This window comes from Lepidothrix coronata, unplaced genomic scaffold, assembly GCF_001604755.1.
Source record: "Lepidothrix coronata isolate B3197 unplaced genomic scaffold, Lepidothrix_coronata-1.0 Scaffold29, whole genome shotgun sequence".
Classification (NCBI taxonomy): Eukaryota; Metazoa; Chordata; class Aves; order Passeriformes; family Pipridae; genus Lepidothrix; species Lepidothrix coronata.
The window spans coordinates 3,070,956-3,096,548 of record NW_016690209.1 but is presented as its reverse complement, the minus strand read 5'-3'; the positions used below and the strand labels follow the sequence as shown (position 1 = coordinate 3,096,548).

Below are 25,593 nucleotides of genomic sequence, written 5' to 3'. Positions count from 1 at the left end.
CATTGGTATTCTGTTAGGGAGTTTAAAATTGAGTGACTTCTGATTTAAAATAAAAGAGTGTTATAAGCAATTTATAGAATATTTTCCTTTCGATTCCAAAATAGTTTGGAAGCCCAGAAAGGTTCCTGGCTTGAGTTTGGGCCTAGGACCATAAACATGTTTAGAGAAACAAGGGATCAGTGACTCTTTATCTCTCCTCCAGATCCACCAAAGTCCTACTCAGGTACTTTCACAAGTGCAAGTCATACACTGAGATTCTTGCAGTACTCCTGAAAACAGTGTATTTTAAGGCCAGCCCCTCGTACCCTGGTGGCCACACTTTAATTGAAGTGGTGGAATTCATTCTGCCATGTTTTAGGTAGGAGATCTGGCATGTGGGTATCTGCCTGTTGCCACTCCTGCAACCTGGTAACCTTTGACTCAACGGACTGATTTCAAGTTCTGGATTGGCTGTAGTTCTTTGGGCTCTGTGAAGGAGGGAAATAAGGTAAAGAAGGGAGATCCAAGCAGTTCCCTATGTATATGCACAATGTATTGTTATATATTACACCCATGTGCATGTTACTCAACGTTACACAACCTATATGGGCAAAAGGCCTGAAGGTCTCAGTAGGACAAGATCTTCTCTTGGAGATCACAGGCAGTGGTGAGGTCTGGTGTCATTCCTTCCAGGGTTTGTACAACTTCCCAAGCTTTCGTGCACTGGAAGAATGAGTCCTCAGATCGATTTACACTTTCCAATTTTGCAGATCCTTGATGAGTGGTTTGGGCGGACAGTCATCTGCTCCTGCGTGAAGCTAAGCTACGAGCATGCACAGATTATGATTGAAAGCCCTGGGAAGGTGTTATCACCTGAAGAACTGCCCCCTGTCTCACCTCAGCACTCAATAGCTGAGATCCAGGAAGCTGTGCTGAACCTGCATCGAATTGCCCAGAACCTCCGCAAGCAGCGCTTCGCTGATGGTGCCCTGCACTTAGACCAGGTGAGTGCAGCCCCTTAGGGGGCTCCCACTCCACTGGAGCAATTTCACCTTGTACCCCCTAAGAATTTCCCAATCAGTCTAAAACTTCAAAGGGTAAAGTTAAGGGTGGATTAGAAAGGCAGGTTTGGGTGCCAATGCCTTCTTAACAGAGGCATCAAATTATGTACCAAAAGCACTAAGTTAAGTAGGATTAAAAGAAAAAATCCCTGTTTTTTAAGGAGTGGTCCATCTTTCAGCATTTTTCAAAATCCTAAAACCGTGCTGGACTGGGTAAGTAAAACAAATCATGACGGTGTCGTTCATTATCATGCAGTTCAGATATCCTTAGTGCACATTTCACTGTGAAAGGCTCATCCTCCACATTTATTTCTGTGCTTGCAATACTCTTGTTTTCCACAGCTTTCATAGCAGTTTTCTGTGCTGGGAAAATGGCTAACTGTTATCTAAGATAATACTTATAAGTGTTGGGTGTGTTTCAGGGAAAGAAATGCTAGTGGGGAGGTTTTCTGTCTGGGGTGATTTAAATAATCTTGTATCAGTTGTGGTATGTGTCATTTCTATTTTACAAGGAAGTCCAGATGTTTTAGGCTATCACAGCAAAAATACTTTTGCATATGATGTTTAGCTGCTCTGAGGTGGCTTCTGATAGTTTTTTTGGATGGGAGGTTCCAGTAATTTGTAGAACCCAGTGGTCTTCCTGAGCAGGAGACAAAATAATCTCTTAACATAAGGAAGCTCTATTGTTTCATTTTGCAAAATGAGCATGAGTCAATATAAGGTTATTACTGAGAAAGAAGCTATGTAAGAGGGGTAAACAGGACTGTTATATGGAAGACATACGTTGTAACTTTTCCCTTTTACTCAGCATTGTGTTGTTGTCTCCAGTTGCAGGAAAGGTCTAATTTTAGAGAAATCATTGTTGAGCAACAGGAGCAAGAAGTGTCTGTGATCTGTGTTCTTCCCCGACAGAGCATGTGGGTTATTCTGGCAGAGCTGCCATGAAGAGGAGGCAATGTGCTTTCCCCCATGTCTAAAATGGACAAAATGACACATGTGTATCTTCAGTTGCACTAGAGGAGACTGGGATTTTACTTTAGGATAAAATTTCTGGCATAGGCATTGTGGTGTCTGGGGGCTATCTTGCCTACATCTGTTGTAGGACGTCTTGGGGGCTTGGTGTGGCACACCAGTGAGCCTGAAGCAAGGGCATTTGCTTAGGTCCCTCCTTGCTCAAAGGAAATAGTCATTCTTAAAATTATATTAAAATCATTTTTGGAAATCAAACTTCCACTTTGGACTTTCCTTAACCTCTTTTGGAACAGAGACTTCCCTGTCTGAGGTTTAGCATACAATGGCGAATAAGCTGGGCCTTTTTTTCCAAGCACACTCTGAATTCTGAAGGAACATAAAAGACCCAGCCTTTGCATTGGATGAGCTAACTGGGAAGCCTTGAAAGTGTCTAGGTTGGAAATCCAGTCCGTTGTGGCTGGGACCTGTGGCCCAGGAAGTTCACTTGCTGCATTCCATGTCACTGTTACAGTGTAGTGCTGAGCAGTCACCATGTAACCCTGAGTTGAGTACCTGTTATCAAACTGACTTTGGGGGACATAGGTTTTAAAACAGCTGTGACATTTCCGATGGGGGATTTAGCCAGGGTAGCATCCTGTTCCAGTGATACCCCATAAAAGATTAGCAGTGTTTTGTTTTGCTCTGTGCAGCTACAGAGGAGCCATTAAAGAGAACATATTGGAGCATCATTTGTGAGATCGGGGTTAAAAGCCACGGCTAAGGGCACCAGAGAGGGCTGATTCTTGCTCAGCCTAATTCCTAAACACTGTGATAAACTGAGTTATATCTCACAAGTGGCACTTTAAGTCTGTGCAGAATCTCTCTCCCTTGGCAAGAGTGTCAAAGTAATAGTCTTTGAGAAGGAAGCATATTTTAGATCAAGGGACACTTTCACCATACTTACTCTTTTCAAGTACTGCCCTGATAGTTGTGTTTTGATAAACTACACCCTCCCCAGCCTGTGGAGAAAGTAGTTGCTGTAAGGCCTGAGTATGAACAGTGTGTGAGGGATTGATTTGTGGACATGGCCAGCAGCATATGGCCAGACAAAGCAATCTGTATCTTTTAATAAAATGGGATAACTCCCTCTGCTTTTGCTCCCCCAATTCCCTGAGTTCCCATGGACACAGCTGTACACCGTTTCCCACTTCCAGCCCCGAGTGAGCAAGCAAGGGTGGGTGTGAATGGGAAACACACCTTTCTAATCACTGGACCTCTCACTGATTTCCTGTTGAGTAATGTAAATCTTGAACAATGAAAGACAAACTCCAGCAGGAAACTAGGGGCAATGAATTATCAAATTCCAAATAAATATGTGAGTGAAGGAAATGATCATCCCACAGTCTTATGGGAGGGGATGGCTGAGCGTGAATGACTCCTGTGCTTTTTTTTTTTCCAAGGGATGTGAGCCCTCTTCCTATACATTGCATTACGTTTGAGAGTTCTACCATGGGATCACTCCTGATTGAACAGTGACAGCTTTTTTTCTTCCTTCCACCATGCCATTTTTCACTGTGAGGTGCTCATGTGCTTCCTGTTGGTATGAAGAAAATCATGGGGGAAAGAATCTCCCATCTTCCTTTGCCACTGGCTGTGGTGGCCTTGGGCTGGTGCTCTCCCTGTCTGCTTCAGTTTTCTCTTTGGAATGATATTGGTCTCCCCCATACTATCTCCAGTGTTATCTCTGAGGCTTCTGGCTGAGTAGCTGTTTCAGGGCCTCTAGCCTGAACACCTGTTTTGTTCCCTACACTATCCATGTAATTTAGGATTTATTCCCCAAAACAAAGAACATCTCTCAGATGAATCCATTCATGGGCATATATTTGTAATAGCAGAAATACTGGTTGGCCAAGGGAGTTCTTTGGTCCTGACACAGGATGGCTCCAGTAGGATGCAGCAGTGTCAGGCTGGCTGTGCTGTGGTGAGGGGAATGTTTTCTGTTTGAATGTCACTGCTGAATTTTTATGACCTGATGTGAGAGTGGCATCTGCTTGCCCATGGTTTTATCTTTTAGCAGCAATTTTAGAAGAAGGGATCTCTGTAGTTCAACAGATGAGAGGAATATATTATTTCTTTTAATAACTTAGGAATCATATATCTGGGTCGCACAGAAGACCTTGAGACATTATGGAGATAGCATACAGTCTGGAAAGCTTAGGATTTGTGGGTTTGGTGTCAGTATATATGTGTCTCTTTGGGGCTGTGTATTTTCTAATTCGTGCTTCAGTTTAGTCCTGGCACGGCAACCTTCATACCTGCAGCCCCCTCCTTGCTCCCCTCCTCAGTTCCTTTCATGCCTCTGCAGAGGTCTGGTAATCCTGATGGGATTGCAGGGAATCCTGCTGCATTGGACCATGGGTGCAACCAGAACCACACATCAGTCGTTCCATGGGATCCAGTTGTCCCCATAGGCCCCTTCTGGGACTTTTTCCCTAGAACATGATTTCCTGTGCTCCCTAGTTCCAAATAGCAGATGTGCTGAATTTTAGAGGTTTAAAGACTTTCACCTTCAGTGGCTAAGGAGCTTATGAAACTTTGTCCACACAGACAGAAATTAATGTATTTCTTTTCTTTCTCATTCAGAGCTGCAGCTTTTAGATGTAAAGGTAAGAGGCCTTGTATGTGACTTTAAGAAAAAAATGTTCAGATATCTACAGTATTGTCTTCCCCCCCCAGACCTCCTCCCTGCCCAGGGCTGTGAAATACCACCCCTGTGCTGTCCTCTCACAGCTCCTGGTGCACCCGCTCTCTAAACTGGAGCAGAGATCTGACCTGGTTTAAAAAGCAAAGTGAGTACAACCCACAGCTTTTCTTTTTTTTCCTGGCCAGGTTACTTGGAAGCTGGATTGCTTCCCCAACCCACAGCTTTTAGAAACAGTAGCCAGAGAATCAGATAGAAACTTGCTTTCAACAAAAACCATGAAGTTTGCAGAAAAGCTCCTTAGCTCCAGCCTGCCTAGAGGAGACGTTCTGATAAATGGTTCTCTTTTTGGCCTCAGCAGTTTATAAATGAATCACGAGGATGGATGCCTACAGGAAGACAGGTTAAAAAGGATTTCTGTGCGTATTTAAAATGAGAATACCCCGGGATGCTGATCTGTCTCTATGACAACTGTCTGTGAGTTGAGCAATGCCTTTTGTTGTGCCGGTGATTCTGTCTTTGCCAGCACACTTATACCTGGGTGCTCAAAACATCAGCATTGACCAGAGTTCTTTGCGAGAACAACCCAAAGTGCATCTGCATTAGACCACTTAATGACACTGAATCATTTGGTAGAATAGCTTCTCTCCTTGTTTTCTGCAAAGCAGACATTCAGCTTTGCAGGTGTATGTGAAAAGGGAAGGAATAAAAGGACAAAAATGGCAAAGATGAGAATATTACACAAATATAAGGGTTGAATTGGTAGTGAAATGGTCTCACTTCTGCTTGCTCCCAGCCTGTGTACCTTGCCACTGTCTTATCATCTGAGCAAGGGTTGCTGTTCACTGTGGGTCTCTATTATTTTTAATAACTTAGAGGTAGTAAAAATGGTGTTATTGTAACTCTGTAGCACACCAGAGACCTTGCCATTGATCCTGTCCCATGGCTGCTGGGGACAAGACCAGTGATCTTTGAGAATTGCTTTGTTTCTTTAAGGCTGATGGAAATCCTCAAGTTGTAGAGCATTTCTGCCTCAGGAAACATAGGGAAACAAGTGCAAAGATCCCAAACAAACACCAGACTGTGCAGAGTGCCAGCTCCAAACCACTCAGGTATATGGCACACTGGATATAGTAACCAGCTCTGTACAGCTTTTGAAGCTCTCAGAACCAACTCTGACTACTTGATGCAAACAGCTCAAGCCATTCACATGGAAAACAAGGAGGAGGGAGGACACTGTACATGCAGGATGTGACACTGTATGTTGCGAAATTTCATATTTAGTTGTGGCTAATGGGATAGGACAGAAACACGTATTTTTAGACAGTTGCTCCTGCTAATGCTGTTTAATTGGAAATCCCAAGAACCACAGATTAATTACTATCACTATTAAAATTTTCCAATATGAGCAACTGCTGGAAATAATTATGGCAAATTGTTTTGTCATATTTCCTGCCTCGTATCTGTATAGTAAGTATTCAGGTCTTTTGTTCTTGCTACGTGAAAGTAATAAATATTTCTACCCTGGTTAAACAGCCATTGTGTGCAAAATACAATATATTAGTAAATGAATGGAAGACCCTTTTGGTTGGGAGAACTGTTTACATGGGACAGCAAAGGGCTATAGTACTGCATAGAGCTCAGTTCACTGAGTGTGCCTATGTTTGCCCTAATAGCATGATCTGAACGTATGTATTAAAATGCTTTTGGGGCAGAAAGGTCACCCTGGATTGAGTAGTCCCTGAAGTGATGCTTAGGTTTTCTGTCCATGGCTGCTGTATATGCTACCCCTGCATACTCTTAGTGCATGCACCTTTCTGGGGAGGAGTAAATGGCTTTGCTCCAGCCCCTGACTCTTGGCTGCATCTCTTGGCCAGTCTCAAAGAGAAAGTCATGGTGTTCATCGCCTAGGATGTGACGTTGGTGCCAAATTCACCTTGGATTTGGTTCCCTCAGGATAGATTGAGGTGTGTACCTGCTTGTGCACTTGCTTTTGCCCAGGAGAAAATCCCAAAGGCCCATTTATAAAATCCTGAAAACTGCCATGATACCTCCCTAAAGAGGCCATTACAGCAACTGTGCATGAATGTGACAGCAGAGGCAGGGTGGGCTGTATGTACAGTGCTGTAAGATAAATGGAAACTCAGACTGACAAGGAGCTTTCACTATTCACTTCCTATCACAATTCCACCATTGTCTGCTCTTTCTCTTTGATGTCTGGCTAAAGAGACATCACTGAAACCCAGAATGGGGACAGCAGGTGCTATACTATCATTATGGACAGTTGCTTATACTGTGTGATACATAAGGCAGCTGGGGGAATGTTGGATGTATTTGGAGATTAATTTCCTTTGGGGATTTGATGTCTTTTGCATAGTCCCAGTTAATATGTCAAAACGAGCATCTGAGGCCACAGCTTCCTACTGGTGGATGCTGCCTTTCCTTACAGGAGTAACTGAAATGCACGTGCAAAGGTGCGTCAGCAAAGTAGGAATGATTTTCAGCATGTCTTTCCTACAGTACCACAGAGGAACATGGTACTTGACAGGCAAATGTGAGGTATCACTGTTGTTGTCATAAGCAGGTGACGGCTCAGGTCGGGCAGTTTGAGGATCTATGCAGGACGAAGGCATTGCAGGATCGTGTTATGGAGGGGATGAGTGTTGGCTGAGCATCCCTCTGCTCGCATGGAGATGTTTGCACTGCCAGTAGGTTTTGAAGTATTTTGATTAAATTAGGATTTTGAAGTGGAAACCTCTCTGAATCTAATCTTTTGCCCTGGGATTTTAATGAAGTCTTCCCAGGGGTGTGAGTAGGATTGATGTCCTCGCACATGTCCCGCCGCTCCCCGATCGTTCTTTTAGAGCTGAGCAGCTGTGTCCCAGCAGGAGCAGGTGGTGAAGTGGTCGAGCTGGCTCCGGCAGGAGGGGAGGGTCAGACGCTGGAGTACAGGGCTCGGCTGTGGAGCATCGTGCTGGGAGCCACTGCAGCCAGATGTCTGGGCAAGCACAGCCAGGAAGGAGCTCCCCACACAGTGGTGCTCTGGCATTAATTTACCATCAGTAATGCAAGAGTGGATTATGACTTTATTCTTCCTGGACTAAGTATTCCAGCCACTAGCTCAGATATTCAAGTCCTCTGGTGATGTACGAGTGGTTTTCTTCTAAACAAACACAGCTTAACCCTTGAGTTTTATTAAATCTACACAGACCTGCAAGCTGAGAAAATTCTCCATAAAAAACAGCTCTTATGGTTTAATTTTGAGATGCTGTTTGACACAGCAACAGTGTCAGTTGTTCTTTCATCTGCTAGCCTAAGAGCAAGTATCAGAGGGTATCAGAGCTCCATCCTTCCAGACAGTGGGTATGGCATGAAGAGGTGAAGCACTTGCCTGTGCTCACATGGTATGTTGGTGGCAGAGCTGGCAGGTCTGATTACCAGACCAAATCCAGCACCTTAGGCCAAGGCTGACCATTCTCTTCCTCTCACGTTTATTACTGACAGCTTTTGAATAAAAACTTGCTTTTCTGTTTCTGCTGTGTATTGCTGGCCCATTTAAGGACATGGGGTTTTTTCGTCCCTGTCCCCAGGGGATGCGTCTCACAGTGCAGAGCAGAGAACCAAGGCACATCAGCACAGAGGGCTGAACTGTGGCCAGCACGTCTCTGCAATGCAGAAGCAATTGGTGTGTTTCACAAGTGGCCTCTCTCTCCAGTCTTTTCAGATCTCAGGCTTTACCCATGTGTGCCAGGATCAAGACAATGGGCTACTATCCCATGGAAGTCTCTGTTGCTTGCATGGGACAGAGTTGCAGTAGGCAGTACATCATCAGACCTTCCAACCATTGTAGAAGGGGGGTGAGCTGGAAATCATCACATGCTGACCTGCAAGGAAGGTTGAAGGTGTTTGCAAGTACTCCAAATTCACACATGAAGTACACATCTCTTGGTTTCCTGGATTAGCTGGACACAGATGGATCTTGCCCTTGCTTGTGGCTGCCTGGAGTCACCTGCACACAGGGACCTCAGAGAGCACCAAATAGCATTTCTAGGGGAAAGAGAGGTCATCTGTGGCAGGTGGTGGCTTAGTGTGATGGAATGTGTCCCAAACATGAAGCTGATAGCTCAGGTGAACAGAGGATTCAGTGCTTGATCCAGCTGAGCAAGCCACTCACTGGTATTTTTGAGGTTGGTAGGGAGAGAATTAGTGGCTTCTGCTGGCTATATTGAAAGAGATTCAGGATGGAAGAACTGGTTCTTAATGAAGCAGAAACAAACTGGTTCTTCAGTGTCTCTGATAGAAAGATAGATAAACTCTAGAAAAACATGTGTTTGTGTAGAGGTGCAAGTAGGGTGAGTGTTTGGAGGAAATTCTAGTTTTACATTTTCTGCTGAAGAAACAGTCCTTGCACTGAGAGTCTTGCCCTCCAATTGATGGTGTTTTTCTTCCCTGGTGATGAACAGACGTCATCAGAAAGTCTCTTGTTGTTCCAGATTCTGTTTATCACGTATTTGAACAGAGGCTTGACAAGGGTTTTTTTCAGGTATTAATTATAGTTGACTGCATGGCTAATCCATCATCCTCTTTAGATGGAGTCACTTGGTGTTGAGTGATGTAACTTCAAATATGATCAGTCTGCCATAGGTGAAGATGTAGCAGCTCTTTGTCAGAGCCATTTCGGTTTCACCCAGTGGTATATGGAAGAAAGGCTAATTGTATAATGACAAAAGACAATGTTTGGAAGGAGATGAAAGATTCAGACATTACAGTTCTGTGATTTCTCATTTCAATTCCAAAGTGAGAAGGGAAAAAATTCTTGCTTTCCATGACCACAATTCATTTTATCAGGTGTTTCTGGGCAGGATCACTCCTTCTGAGTCCTGGGATGTTTTATCTTTTGCGATCCATAGCATACGGATGCTGAAGTACAAAGAAGCTCAGAAAGCACCTGTGGTTTTCACAGCCCTCTGAAATGAGACTACAAAAGCCTTATCCAAGATACCAACAGCTGAGCTGAGGATGGAGCTGATTCTGTCCCATCTGAGAAAGCCAACGCCTGCTTAAGTCCACTTGTGGATTTATCTTTAAACATTCCAAGTTCAAGCTTACATCTTCTGAAATTATATGCCCTGCTAAAGTTTGCAGTGATTCATTTGGAGTACATTTTGTTGAGCAACCTCTTGGGTTTGTTTTGAAAGCGAGTGGCTTTGAGTCTGTCTTTAGTAGTCTGGATCATTTATCTTGCCCTTTTCTGCATCTTCACAGGGTAACAGGGAAGATTTTTAAGCAAACTAACATAGTTCAGAGTATGGATTTCCCCTAAATATGGAATTGCATAAAATGGGAGCTTGAAGCATGACATCTCAGATAAAGTTGTTGGTCCACATTCCACTTGTTTCTGAGATTTGTCCATAGCTGAGATTTGAAAAAGTCCTCCTCCTTTGTGCAGTGCTTCGTTTGTTTGTGGGAGACACTGTGATTCCCTGGTGCTTCCTGCTTCCATCTTAAGGCACAAACACCCATCTGTCCCCAAAGATGAGTATTCACAAGTTGTTGTGTTGTCTGCACCTTAAACCCGCCAGCACTATTAAACTTTGCCCTCTGAAGGAAGCACGTTCCCGGCTTGGATCTCAGCTGATAGCAGATATCTTGCATTTGTGCTAATTAGCGACCAACTAAGCTGGGCACAGTCCACTGCCCATCTGTGATGGGCTGTCATTAAATTGATGGTCACATGAAAACTGTACGAGAGGTAGCGAGAAAGTAGCGTCACGAGTTCGTTGGACTAGAGTGGTGTGAGGGACTCGAGACACTGTAAGAAACCAGCCACGCAAAATCCCTGGGAAGGGGTTTTGTGGGTAATTCCTTTAACTGGACTTGAAAAACTTGTTTCTGTCACAGAAATACAAACTAACCAAGCAGGCAATGATGCTTGTTTAAAAAAAAAAAACAAAAAAACAAAAAACAACCTAGCCCAAATACAACAAAATTTAATTTATGTCTTCCTTGACAATTGAAGTAAACTGGCCCCCATGGGTTTGATCCATCTGATCCTGCAGAACCTGGGGCATGCAGAGCTGTAGCTTATTGGGTGTCTCATGGCAATGCTGAGAAATTTGCAGTCTCATGAGTCAATGGGAGGTTTTGCATTAGCTTTATCGTTGCAGTTTCACCTCAATTTCAAGGTCTCTGTTTTAATCTCAAGACTCTCCTTGTTTTTCTGAGAAAAAATCCCACTGATCCAGCAAGCACTTTACTTCTGATTAGCATGTTAGAGTAGAAGCTGACCCACAATACTAGGAAATAAAATGCTTAAATAGCTAAAACGGGATTTTAAAAAAATGCAATTTATTAAATGATTTCTGGGTTGGTGATGTGTTTAGCAGGTATAGAAGGCAGAATGAACTAAAACAGGCTTTGGCATTTCAGAAAGTGAGTCATTTTTTCTGTTGCATCATGTATAAACTTTTCTCTTCTCATGTATGTATGGTTGAAATTACTTTGAGGTTTTGAATTCTCACTTCAGCTCTCTGTTTTCTATTATTTTCAAACATTACTGAAAGTGATGGTTGATAGTCTTTAATACTGTGCTTGCATTGCCTTTCTCTGTAGGTTTGTTTTTTTCTTTAAGAAGACAGTGGGTAGCACAGAGGTGGTTGAATGAGCTGGGGAGTTACTGGTTTCTCATGTTTAGGTAGGAGTAAGAGGTAGGTGTATTGATGGATCCATAACATTGTGCCAGGGGGAGCTGCTGACAAATAGCCTTTACCCTTGGGGACCAACCTTGAAATCCTTTTGCAATTTGGTCATCTCTTTTCAAATTCTCAAGAGTTTATAGAGTTTCCTTGAAATCAGTTTAAAGACTGGCTGTGACAGCAGACAGATGTGTCTTTCCTTAAAAGAGTGCAAACCAGCATTAAACCCTCCGAGGTTCTCTATGCTGGAGGAATGCTATTGCTCAGAGTCCCAGGAGTTTTAAGATAAAGACTGAGCAGACAATGAAGACTGGGAGATGCCAGATAGAAATATGGTGTCTAAATGGAGTTTCCCTAGGTCAGGCCCAGAACAGAAGTCAGTTGGTCTCCACATGCCAGGACCAACAGGATGTTGTACATGCTTTTTGGGATGAAGAAATGCTGCAGACAGAGGTGTGTTAAAGCTGCTCTTGTGCCAACTTAGTAGGTAGAAATGGATACTCCTCTGAGGTGAACTCCATGGCCACCTTTCGAGTTCACAGCTACCATCCTCACCTGGGCTCTGCAGGGGAGAGAGGACTTGCCATATCCCCCAAGCAGTTGGGCAAAGTAACATCACCTGGGTGTCATCCCTTCAGGAAAGTACACTGACTTCCTTGGCTTGGTATGCTGCCAGACCTGGATCATCCCTCCTCTTGCTGTTTGACAGGTTGCTGTAGCTTGCTTAGGACCCTTGCTTGGGACCCAGGATCAGTGGTTTTGCTACAAGTAGCCTTTGTAAAACTGGTAGCACAGCGATGGGTACAAAACATAATTCAGAGGAGGAAGACTTGCTGCTGCAAACAGCTTAAGCAGCCAAGAAATGGGTGCCACCACAGGCTTTTCTTCCAACCCTCATTAATTTTTATTGTGAAAGAGTTATGTTTGGGGAAGGGTTTTTTGTTTGTCTGAAGTAAAGAAAAATAATACCCTCCTTCGTGGAGCTGCTGCCTCCAGTGCTTTTAGAACTAGTGTTCTAGACCAGCAGCTGCCTGGTCTATTTTGTCTCATTAGAAACCGGCTTGATCTTCAGTCTTGACAGATCCCATGAGAGTCTAAGAGATCTATTAGAAGGATCCAAGGTGAGTCTGTGGTATGAGAGGGTAGGAATCTCCCAGCTTATTGAATGTTAGCTGTGACAGTGCAGTGCCTGGGGTGTGCTGTTGCAAGACTTGAGCTGCAATTATGGCATCCTGGAAATGTAAAACTAGAAAGGGCTCTAGGAGATGATCCTTTCGTTTTCCTGGCAGTATCAAGAGCTCAGCTGGTGGCAGTCCTGCATCAAGTTTGTTGTTGCTTCGTAGCTGCTGAGACCTGTGTAGCCAGAGTGAGTTCCTCCTGGGGTTATCTCCATGACTTTCACCCTCCAGCCATGCAGATGCAAAGTGTGTGAAAGAAGTTGCCTTTGGGCCTGTCCCTCACGTGTTCCCAGTTAGTCATTGCCTGGAATCTGAAATACTAAAAGCCTGCAGAAACTGTGCTAGGAACTGAGTGTCAAGGTCCTCTGGGGTAGAGTTCAGCAGTCTGAAGGGCTCACCTGATTATGGCAAGGTCGTCATGCAAGGTGACTCACACGAGATTATCTTTGATGTCACTGAGTGTTCCTTCCCGTTACAGTCCACAGGACAACCTGCTGGCTGCATTGTGATAGGGTTTTACTGGATGGGGCTGCAGAGCAATGCTATGGTGTGAGATGCCCTCTTGTGCAGTCCAGGCAGCACAGCTTGATGTCCCTGGTGGCATCTCCAGGGACGAGTGGTGTGGCTGGGTGACAACCAGTGTGGGTAAAGCATAGCAGGGATCTTTGCTTTTCAGTTTTAAGTGGGGATGTCAGCCTTAGGTTGGGTTTATGGAAAGCAGTGTGAGGTTTGGTTTAGAGAAGAGAAGAAAAAAAAAATCTTTTCAAAAAAGCAATTTGTTTCTGCTTTCTGTGAGAGAGGCTTCCAAACGGACTTGGTCAGTTCTGCAGTACGATCAACAGGACTGGAAAAAAATACCAAGTGAAGTAACACAGTGGCTGTGGTAAACATGAACTGGGGCCTTGGAAGTAGCTAATGGCATACCACAAAAGAGTCTCCTTTCACCCACCATGGGCTGTGCCAGCAGCAAGCGCTGCCAGCACTGGCGTCTAGCAGAGGAAAGCATCATTTGGCTCCCTTTTGTATTTCATTACTCTTCCTGCACTCCCTCCTGCTCACAGCAAAAGCCTTTCCAGTTGTAAAGAAGTGAATTAACTGCCTTCGTGTCAGTGATGGATGAGGCGCTTTCTCCCCCTTCAAAGGGGCGAGCCGTGCCGGTGAATGTGGGCCAGCGGAGTTGAAAAGTCCACGCGGAACAGGAGAGCCCGTGTGGTGACCCAGCTGTCAGGCAGGACACCCTGGGGACGGCTCCTGCCGGTGCCCTGCGAGCAGGGGAACAAAAACTACTCTCAGTGCGCCTGCCCGGCCTCAGGGCTCTTTTTTTTTTTTTTGTCCTTCTTTCAATGGACTTGGGCACATCCCTTAACACTCAGCAGCCTTTTTTGCCGGGTTCACGGAGCCTCAAAGGCTTTCACAGGGTGCTCAAAGGAGGGTTAGCACACTGGTACTTGGGAGATCTCCTTTCAGGCGTCCATGGCTAATCATATTAAAGGTGACCTCGTGGGCAGTGCTTTCCATTGTTGCCATATGTTTTGTCCAGTGCTTGAGTGATGTTGTGCATTGGAATGTATTCATGCATCGCCTAATTTAATCACCAGGCTTAATCCCCTCTCCCGTTCTACGCTCTTAGAATTTACTGGCTCCTTTCTAGCCTCCTGTGCATTGTCTGGATCTCCTTCACAAGCTAATACTGATGCCTGGAGATATTTTTATTTATTTATTTACTTTCAGAATGTATTTTAAAAATATAATCTCAACCACAAACTCAGCAACCTCTCCAAAGGGAGAGCAAGCGCAGTGGATGCTCTAGCAGGCTGATCCTTCTTCTCTGTGATCTTTTTCTTCCAGCTTTTCCATGGAGAAATTAAGGATTAGGCTCATGAGTTTAAAAAAAACCAACAAAATACTACGAATGGAAAAATGACGGGGAAAGCAGTGTGTCTCCTTTTAATATTGTTGGAATAAATAACTAATTTTAAGAACTTGACTGTCTCTGTAAAATATGATGTTGGTTTCTGCCTTTAAAACTTACCACTTTGGTATGGACAACTCCTATTCCAGGGCTGACTGGACAAAATTAACCCAACAAAGCCTCAGGTCCCTCAAGCTGGGGAACTGGAAAGCCTGATTTATGCAAGACTACTGCAAAAACCAGAGAGCTCTGCAAGAGCTGCTGTGCTCCATGGGAGTCAGACATTTCTAGGGAGTGGGGCTCTGCAGAATGTCTTTTAAGGATAATTTCTGAAGATTTTTCCAAGATTTCCCTGCCCCAGCTGATGCTGCCATGTGGAGGGATATATAAAAATGGGAATTTGAGATTCAGTTGTGTTGTGACTTGCTTTAGGAGTGGATGGGAATAGTCCTGGCAAGTGAAGGCTGTGATGAGATTTTAGGATGATACATGATCAGGTTGCTAGTAAGCTGAAGTCCCAGGGGCAGGAAACCTTACACTTGCTGAGGCAGATTGTTAAATAAACCACCTTATGCTTTGGTTCAGCTCTTAGATTGTCTTGCTCTGCATACAGTGTGCTGGTACCCACAACTCTTAACAGTGGACTATATCCTGGATGTCTTTGAAACCTTAAACATGGATTGTACCTGAATTACAGCTTTGAATTTCCCTCTGTGTGTGTGTGTATGCACGTGCACACACGAGATCCTTACAGCCAAATTCTCACGCATCTCACTGATCTTCTGTGACTGCTGTGTTTTGGGTTTGATAGGAAGAAGGAGTGATGACGTAGAAGATTGCAGGTTTGTGACTGGTTTTAAAAATAGTTTTCAAATATTATGTATATTCATTTTGAAGAAATGCAATACTGCTTGGAAACCACAGCTACTGAACATAAACCATGTCGAGCCCCTTACATATGTTAAATAGCAATGTGGAACAGAGAGTTGTAACAGCCTGCTGTGCATTAACGTTGGAAGAAGATCACTGATCCTACCCCTCACACTCCAACCCAGGGATTGACAGCAGCGTCATGGACTCTGACATCAATTTGGCCCTGAAAAAATGCTTTACAGTTTACACCTCACCTTTTCAGCGTGAACCTTGCCAGAGCCCTTTCTGAAGCGCCTACATGCAGAAATTGCTTCTCTGCTGAAGCGCAGCCGTGTTGGAGCTGGAGTAGGACAGCTGGCTGTGGGTTAGCTGGAGGGCAGGGTGCCCGTCCCGCTGCCAGCGGGGGCGCTGAGACAAGTCTCCTGGCCCCCATCCACTCCTGCTTCCTTCTTTCTCTGTGACAGAGGAGCTGCGGGGTCCCTAGGAAAGTGTGAGCAGGAGCAGGTCGTTGCCAGAGGAATTCAACTGAGCCACAGCCAGCCCCTTCCCAGGGGAGCCCCGTGGTTATGCTAACAGCAGCAGCTCTTGCTGTCCATGGGAATGGGCAGGGATGTCCTTGGAAAGCTTCAGATCTCCTGCTTGTGCACTGAGCAACCGTGCTTAGACACGCCATGAGATTTGCTGAAGTAAGAGAAAGGAGGTCATGGCACCCACCTCTGCCTGGGGAGGAGGGAGTCAGCACTGCCATGGTGGGGTGAAGAATGGTGTTTTCTGGCATGCAGTGTTTGAGAAGATGCTCTGCAGAAGACAGTGGGCTGAGTGTGTATGGCAGGAGATGCCTTCCCATCTCCGTGCTGCTAACAGTGTCAGAGGAAAAGGTTTGGCCAAGGACACAGCGCAGCTGCCTGCACTCCTGGCAGGTTGTAACATGCTGCAAGAAAGTCCAGATTATCCCCAGAGAATGAGCAAAGCTGGAGTCAGCAGTGGTAGGCCTGGACTTCAGGACTGCCAGGTATTTCATAGCATCACCCCAAGGGATGGGGGAGAATGGCGTGTCTGTCAAACTGAGATCAGCACGGTGTGATCAGGGTATTCTGAGTCTTCATAGTGCCAGCTCCGGTTTAATGGCAGATATAACAACCTAGAAATACTGTTGTGATCTCTCTTGTTACCTGGCAGAGCTCTTATCGCTGTGGCACAGGGGCTGTTCATATTTTAATGGGTTTATCTCTTGTATGGAGGGTATTACAAGCTTTCATCTGTCTTCAGTGCGACTCTACGGAAATCCCTCCAGGCATGAGGCAGTACCTGGGTGCTGAATTAATCTGTGCTCCTGGATTCTCACAGCTCCATTAGTGGCTTAGCAGGGGAAGCAGTTAACATTAACAAACTTAAGAAAATAGGATTTGCTATGTTTGATCTGCCCTTGGCTCCGTGTATCCTCCCAACAGCAGTGACAAAGACTGGGCACGTTACGGGAAGGCACACAATAGTCATAGAGAAGACACAAGATAGGCTGATTTGTAAAATGTGTAGCAGCATCTTCCAGAGCTCATGGGGTGGGGGAAAGTTGTGCTGTAGTCAGGTGCAGTAAAAGACACCAAACCATTTTTCCTCCTGCTACATACAGAGACATCTGCACCCACAGCTCTTACCTTGCATCTCCCTGTGACTTGAGGCATTTGAAGACAGCACAGTGTCATGTCCTCCTTCAGGTAACCACTGCCGTGTGCTCTGTCGCTGGCATCCATCAGGTGCTGGATCTGCCCTCCCTTTGGGAGCTGCCAACTTCTGCAATGCTGTTCCCTACTGACTGTGGGCTCTCACAAAATAGCAGAGCCAAGTTAAAATTCAGGCTGCTTAAACCTGGGGTCGGTAAGTTAAGACCAGTTTTCAGGCATGCTGTCAGGTGTGTGAAATAACAGCACTTGGGGATAATGACCTGTTACCTCTACTACCCTCTAATAACGACATACCAAGCAGTGACTTTAGCGAGGGTTTCTACTTGGTTGTGTCACTTTTCATCTAGTGCAAAAGTGGAGCACAGCGATTGCTTTTCCTAAGTCTTCAGGCTCTTAACCGTTTTGGGACAGAAACACCTTTGGGATCTCGTTCTGACTAGGCTTTGCTTTTCTCTATCAGATCAAGATGGCATATACATAGATTTCCACGCTGCCCAACCTGTGACAAAGCTGGTGTAGGTCCCACAGACCCCTCAGGTCCTGCCTGTGACTGACCAATTGGGCTACAGGTGCTGTGGCCGCACAGAAAAGCCCATTTCTTTGGCTGCTGGCACTAGTCAGCTTAGGTGAAATTTTACATCAGCTGTACCCCAAAAGTTCCTCTCCTTGTTAATAGTGAGAAATATTTCCTTTTTTTCATGGTTACTTTAACTCATTTGGTTTGTCTGTTTGCTCCAGAATTTTCGGAGCAGTGGTGGTGTTTGCTGCTCTGCCAGCCCCTGGTGGACGAGCCAGGGATTATGAGGCCCAGGGCCTTTCTCAGTCCTGGGTGTCAGTGGGTGCTGCTGGTGTCATTCCCCCCTTCTCCGGGCTCTGCATGAACTGCAGATGCTTTGGAAGTGTAGTGTCAGCAGCTCCATTTTCCATCTCTCTTCTCATGCAGCAGACCCTGGTCTTGCCTGTTCCTGTTCACACCAGTTACAGGTCCCTGTGCTGCTCCCTGGCCTCTGGCTGTTTGCCTCTGATCTCTCCTGGGGAATTTTAACCCTCTGATAAGGTACATGATGTCCCAGTGCTGCCCTCCAGCCATCAACTTATTCATGGACAGGGAAACTTCACTTGCCATCAACTCTAATTGCTTTGAGTATGGTCAGTCCTGCCTTCCCAGGAGTCTCTGAGTTGTTTCAAATTCCTGATTGCAATCTAGCATCTTACTAGAGTCTTGATCATCCTTCTCTCCCAAATTCCTACTTTCGTAAGTGAATTTCCATCTCTCTCCTGTGAAGAAGAGACTGGAAGGGACTGGGCAGGACATAAATGTGTTAACTGTCCTGCTAAGACTGTAGTGATCATCAGTCTTCAAAATGCAAGAATGTTCTTGCAGCCCAGAATCTCTCATCTCTATTGAGGCTGGCAAAGGGCTTTTTTATTGCACAAGTGAAATCAGTGAAATTGTCTTTTGTCAGAGCATGGACAAGGCTGGGAGAGGTGCAAGAGTCAGGAATAGTTTAAGGAGAGCCTGGGAGACAGGCTCTGAGTAACAGAAAACTAAACGGCCAAGCAGTGAAAGTTGGCATGTATCTCGTTAGTGTCACAAGTTTTTTTATGTGGCATTTCCTAGGGATGTTTTGCTTCCATTTTCAAATTGATGTATGTGTAGAAAATACTTCTAACTTCATTGACAGTTCTCTAGTGGTCTAGGGCATGTGGTGCAGTGTCACAATTTGTTAGCTTCTGAAGAAGGTATTTTTAATCCACAAATTTAAACTCTTTGCAATTGTATAATCCGCATTTTAGTTCTGTGGTTTCCTAATCGTGCATCTAGAGAATGAGCTCATCCAGTTTATAAAATGAACGGAAGTATTCAGCTCTTCTTTCTAAATAAATCTGGATCCATTTCTTTGTGGATTGCGTCCGAAACCTCCCATGCGGGCAAGTGTGAATGCTTAAAAATAAACTGATTTGCAGTTTATATTTTTGCCAAGTGGTGAAAGTTGTCTCGTGCCCCGTCTTTCCCAAAAGGCTCTCCAGCTTTGACTTGCAGCTGTGAAATAAAAGCCAGCTTGCCATTTTGATGTCAGCACTTGCCCTGATCTTTGCAAAGGATCCAGCCACACTCCTTTCTGGGTCTGCTGTACTGCCTGATCACCTCTAGTAGAGGTTTTGGGGCCACTAGACATCAACAGGGCAGCCCTCTTTTGTGCTAGAGAATATATGTTGGTGACTTCACTCCTGTGATGGGAAGACCCGAGGGTCCTCACTGCATCCCAGGGCTGATATTTGGAGAGCAAGACCTGTTGCAGCCTGTGGGATAATTTAGTTTATTGTGGCTTTGGGTCCCAGACTGGGAACCTCTGGGTTTCCAGATTAATTTAAGGGGCAAGAGCTATCTGATATCTTACATCTTCCATGTCAGGGATTCGCTGGCCTTGCATATGTTTTATGCAATTATATGATGCAGGCAGCAGCAAAGTAAATGATAAGGATTTTAACATAGTCACCTGAGATTAGCTCAGTTGCTTAGAGCATGGTTGTGGGTTTGGTCCCCGTAGGGGCCATTCACTGAAGAGTTGGACTTGATGATCCTTGTGGGTCCCTTCCAACTGAGAATATTCTGTGATTCTGGGAGTGTATCACCTATAGAAGTAAGCAAAGGCATTCAGACCAGAGTAATACCCCAAATGAGCTTCAGCTCCTTTTCCTGGGCTGGGTTGGGGTTTGGCTCGACATTATCCTTAGCCGCATGTGTGGATCTTGTAGCCTGTTAAGAAAAGTAGTTTGCTGGCTAATGTACTGAGGACACAGGGCAGCAGAGATGGCTTTGGGAGCCTCCCAGAGAATTTAAACCTTCACCTGGAAATTGTGCATTTAGGAGTGGGGAGAAGGAGTCTCTCTGAGGAGGCAATAGGTGTGATTGTATCAGTTTCGGACCAGTTCATGACTTCAACCAATAGCAACAGCAGTCCCATAACAAGGTGCTGAGATTGGCCAAACATTTGCTGTCTGCAAAGCCAAAAGGAAAGGACTGCTCCAACCCAGTGTGAGAGGTGACTAGTTAAGCTGGTAGTGAGTTTCCTTGTCTTTCCTCTTTTTCCACTGTAGGACTTTTAGTCTGTCCTTTATTACCCCCATCCTATCCTTACCACATGTTCTTCAGCCGCTACCCAGGGTCTTTCTCCAGCAATTTTGAGCTGCAGCACAAATAGAAAAGCTCATGGAAGAAGTGCTTTGGTCTCAAGAGCAGCTTCTTTAAGTGAAAACACAGCTGTGAGGTTTGCAGCCTGCGCTTCTGTAAGGGCTCGTCCAGCCAGCACAGCCAGCACTGCTGCAGTCCTTCCAGCACGCAGGAATTGGGAAATCCATTGTGAACAAGATTGAGTTTGATGGCCTGCGTGGAGGCAGATGGATGTATTTTTAAGGGACAAGGTGCCAGAAAACTCTGTGATTACGTTACTGGAGCATGGCTCGTTTTTTGTGGTTTTAAAAGTGAGTGTCAGGACTTCAGGACTATTTTTTTTTTTGGGTCAAACCCGAAGTTTGGGCGGGGCATGAAAACCTGCTTGATGAGTAAGTTTATTCTTAAAAAGCTTTCTAGAGCTTGCTGGAGAGGGGAGCCTTTATTCCAAGAGGGAGCAGCTACCAGTCTTTTTGGACTTACATGCAAATAGGGTTAAAGTTGAATGAGTGCCAAGGGTAAAAAAGAACCCTGGCCTTTCAGGAGACTGTTTTTAGTGTAATCTTTAGATCAAGTTCCCTGGTTTTTATCTTGGAGGCTCATGTTCTGCCTTGCTTCCTTGCCCTGGGTGAACTCCTTCTGCTTGAATACCCCATCACATCAGTGGAATTACCTTGAACAGTTCTAACCAAGGCTGGCCAGAGCGTGCCCTTACATTGCCCTACAATTGAGACAGCTGAAGTCTTTGACCTGGTTATTTGGCTGAACTGATAATACCTCCCTGATACAGTGCATGTGTAGAGAAAACTTTTCATCTCATGACGAAGGTTTGCTGCTCAGAGCCAAGGCTGGGAACGGGGGGATCCAAGCCAAACCATTTACTCAAGGGGCATGCAGAATTTGCCCAGTCAGGTCAGGATAGGTACTGGCAGCGTTTCAGCAGCCAGGAGAGTGCTCCTCATGCTCTCTCCTTGTTGGAGCTACCAGGCTTTATCGCATGGCTGAACCCCTAACTACTGCAGGCCTAAAACATTCTTTAAAATGAGGATAGCTGCTGGCTGCACTGAAGCACAGACAACCTGGAGGTCTGTGACCATGTGAAGCACTGTTCCCCCTTTCTGAAAATCCTCTTTATAGCCTTGGTGGAGGAAGTCCTAAGATGTGAGCAGCTTCCCCAATACCCCCACCAAGATCTGTCTTCCTGAGCAGGGCATGGGGTCCCCACAGGGGTCAGTGCACTGAGGGGCAGCTCCCTGAGCCCTTCTGCTTTTGCTAGTGTCTTGTGTCTGTCCATGTCTGTGCGCTGTTCACCTCTGCTGAGGGGGTGTGGGAATCCTTGGGTGCAGACGAAGCATGTCAGTGTCTGATTGATAAAAAAGTAGCATCCCACTGTCAGCCAACTGTATCCTCTGCTTGATTTAAGGACAAAGGAATAGAGAATAGGAATATGTTAACTAATCCAAAGAGTGGAGCCATTGCACAAACAAGCATTATGTGCACACAGCCCACGTGCTTGGGTGGGAGATGACTTTTCTTGAGGTGGCTTTCCTCGGGGATATGGCATTACCTTCACCTCAAGCCTGCAGTATGTGCCACTAAGCTTCACCGAGGGTGTGCTGTGGGTACATTCTCTTGCTCCGCTGACCAGTCACAGGACAGCATGCTCACACCTGCTTGGTACCTTAAGTGAGATATTCCCATCCACGGAGTCAATGGCATCCTGGCCATCAAAGAGCCTGCCCCAGCCCCTTTGAATTTCAGTGCCCTGCTCCTCTTCTGTTCGGGTGTATTGAAGTTGTGTCTGGTGACAAGCGAGCCTATCCATCACTGTATCCAAAGAGATCCCAATTACTCCTTTTGACAGCTCTTATTCACGCACCTCCCTGTGCCTCTGACGTCTCAATTATTGATGGGGCTCTCCTGGTAGGCAGCACTCTGTTCTCAGCATGGCTACGTTCCAGCTCCCCTTCCTGTAGAGTTCACGCACACCATGCCGAACGCTTCTTTATGTGCAAAGCCATTGAAGTGGAAAGGGATCTTTATTAGCTTGTGAGCTCCAGGGCTGCACAACCGAAGGGGGCAGTGCAAGCCAAAGCACACCGCAGCTTGGTGCTGTGAAATTTCCTCTTCCCCTCCTCTCCCAGTGAAGCCCAGCAGTGTCTTGTAAAATGAAATTATCTCATATGTTTAACAGCAAAGATCCCTTGATCTGATGAACCATCCTTGTGATGGGGTCACCCTGCACTTGCATTTCTCTAAGAAACTTAATCCTCCATTGCCCCTGCAGGCATAAAATGCGGTATTTTGAGGAGCAGTGCCCTTTCCTTTGCCATGGAGTTTGTTTGTGGGCTTTACAGCAAGCTCCTTCAGACAAGGAACACTGACACACACAAAAAGGAGCTTCAAAGCAGCAATGTAATGTTGGAGCAATGTTGTCAAATTGGTTAAGAATTAAAGCTGTGCCAGAGGGATGATTGCAAAAGGCTGCTTGTTTTGTTGGGCTTCATGTATCTGGGAGGCTCTGGATGTCTCCTGACATTAGTGCGGCAGAATTCAGATAGAGGAATGATGAAGTGGTCAATCAGCTCCTGACATCTGCCCCAGCCTTGCCCTGCAACCTTCTGTAATTCAGAAATAACCAGAGGTTTTGTGTGTAGTGAATGAAGGCAAAAGGGAAGGGCAGCTTCAGGGAGAAGCAGCAGTGTAGGGATGCAGAGAGCTGGGAAAGGACGCTTGAGTTCTGTTCTTAGAGGTCTGTGGCAGCAGGGACTTCATAGATTAGCTTTAGCATGAGAGAAAAAAATCTGTGCTGACCTTCCAAAGCACTGAGGTGCTGGGAGGCATAAGTGCCTTTGCAGTGAGTATAGCTGTGCAGAAGTGAGCACATGTCAGCAGGTGATCTGTGGAGCTCTCCTGTGGCTCCAATGGCAGGGAAGACCCAACTGCAAGATGTTGAGTAGGTGTGGATAATCTCTTTAAGATTAGTAGGAAGGTTACAGTCTCTGCAACCCATTGTGCCTCCTGCAGCGTTCAGGTAGTCCTTCTTTACCTGCCTTACCTGCTCTTTTTCCAACCTGTGATGAGTTTTGCCTGGGGCTCTGCTCCCTGCAGAGGCCAAATGCCACCAAATGAGCAAAGGCAGCTGGAGTGTTGCTGGTGGCCAGTCAGAGCTTGGCTTGTTCATTTGGAGTCTATGAGGACTCATGACCTGGATGACAATCACAGGTTCATTCTTCCCCCTCCTGGCTGACCATGACAGGCATCAGCAGGGCAGATCTGCACAAGAGTATGGTTTGTGCATCAGTGACAGCACAACTACCTTGAGCTATGGTTGAGGGACAGACCTTTAGTTACACATCTCTGTGTGACGGCCTGACCCTGCATTTCTCTGAATGGGGTCACTGTGGGTGATGGCAGCATCCTCTTGCCTGACAGTATTGCCCCAGATGGTCAAGCCATGTATAGTCTCCATTACCCATGCCTTGCTGGCACTGATGGGTAGCAGAGATGGCTGAGCCTGCCAAGCAGGGTGTGTTTTATTTGTCTGAAATACCATGAGCAGACAAAGAGGGGTTAAAATAACAGAAAGTTGAAAACCCGTTATCTTTGGGAACTGTGATCTTTCCTTTTTGGGTAGGCAGGTTCCATGGGACCCCATCCCCCCAGATAGTGGAAAGGTCACCTTCCTATACCTGATTACCCCACAGCTTTCCCTGGCAGACTGTTCAGACAAGACTGTTTTCCTTCCCAGCCCTTTTCCTTCCTTCCTGCACCCTGGACTGTCTCCTTGCAGAGACTTGGCTTCAGCCCCGAGCTGCACTGGGGATCCAGAGCCCAGGTGATGCTCAGAGATGTAACCAGAGATGCTCAGTTACTGCAACCCCAAAGCCCACTTAGGTGAGAGCTGCAAACAAGAGACAGGCACTCCTGAATTTGTCCTGATCAAAATTATTGTTGTAAGTGGCCCAAGTCACACTTTTCCCAAATTTTGCACTTTCTTTCGTGTTTTGTCTCCACTGATTCTGTAGTGCCCTGCCCATTCCACAAAGGAAAGTATCCAGGGGAGCTGTGTCTGAGATAACTGCTGTCTCTTTTGCCTCAGAGGTGCTTCCTGATATTCTAGTAGAAAAACTTTGGAAAACCTGTCCCAGAAAAAATGGCTTTGAGAAGTTCCTCCTTAAGTTCCCCAAACTAGGGCAGCTCACTTGGGAGGACTCTGGTTATGGACTACCTATGGCCAGCAAGGTGATCACCTCTCTCCCTTGGGGAGGTTGCTTCGTTTCTTGCTGCCATTTGCCGTTGTAGCATCTGGAGAGGCTGGATCCACAGCCAGGCTTCATGTATCTTGGCCAAAAGAAGCATCCCCAGCCAGCCCTACTAGTCCTGCCTTACACACCAGTCTCCAAAATGGGACTGAGTGATCTGCTAAGCTGTTGTAAGATCAGGGCTTGCAGGAAGGGGAATTGTGGAGAGTGTAAGAGGCCACTGTCTGGACAGTGGTACCTGTAACACAGGCACGTGTGTGACATGGTGTTGCATGATCATGTGTTTCAGAATGGCTTACAGTGTTAGGGGTGTAGAAGTCAAGGGAGATCAACTGAATTTGGTCTCAGCCTGGTACTTGGTTCTTAGCTCAGTGTTCCAGATGGTGAATTTTTCAATGGTTTTGTGGCATGCAGTTTTATTTGGGTCAGTGAGAGCACAGTGTATGACTTTGCTACCCTTTAGGGAAGGGAAATCAGTGCATCATCTAGTGATTCAGCACACAGGGTTTCTTAACAGCCTATGGGAGAAAAACGTTTTAATTCTGTGTTCATTCCTGAATAAGCTGTTAATTCTGTATTCATTCCTGAATAAGCCATTAATTTGAGTTAGCAATTTTCTTGGAGCCCAGAGGAGAGGAGTCTGTGATCAAATGGAGTGGCTCAATACTGCTCTCTCCTCCTTTCCCTGTTTAAAAAGGTCAGGCTCATCTTAACAAATCTCCTTTGACTTTTAGCCCTTGTAATGGTCTTCCCAGACCATTTCAGGAGTCCCGCATGATCCAGCAGTGGCAACAGCCCTGCTGATAATAATCTCTGTGACCCCAAAAAAGTGCAGTAAGACTGGCAGCTACCTCCTTCAAAGGATGCTGCCTCTCTTACTCAGCCTGCTGGATCCTGGTTAGGGTCTGCAGCCGTTTTACTGAGCCCAGGGGCTGCACCTCATGGCTGTGAGAGCTTGTGGGACACTGGTCTGGGGGCCAGCAGCTTTCCCCTGGGGAATGAGGGGCTGCTTGGATGTGCAGGGCTATTGCAGGACTCAGTTCCATGCTGGTTTCTAGGCAGTTCAGTGTATAAAATCACTGGAGACATTTTCAGCAAAAAAGTCTCCCCACAGAACCATT

At 45.8% G+C, this 25,593-nt stretch overlaps 1 protein-coding gene across 4 annotated transcripts in view; it reads left to right on the top strand.

The window, feature by feature from the left end:
* DIS3L2 (DIS3 like 3'-5' exoribonuclease 2) overlaps window positions 1–25,593 on the top strand; it is a 183,488-nt gene that overhangs the window by 120,084 nt on the left and 37,811 nt on the right. For all 4 annotated transcript variants that reach the window (XM_017810780.1, XM_017810782.1, XM_017810783.1 and 1 more), the window contains one exon: window positions 750–983. In XM_017810780.1, the coding sequence (XP_017666269.1) occupies window positions 750–983 (234 nt within the window). The remainder of the gene's footprint in view (window positions 1–749; window positions 984–25,593) is intronic.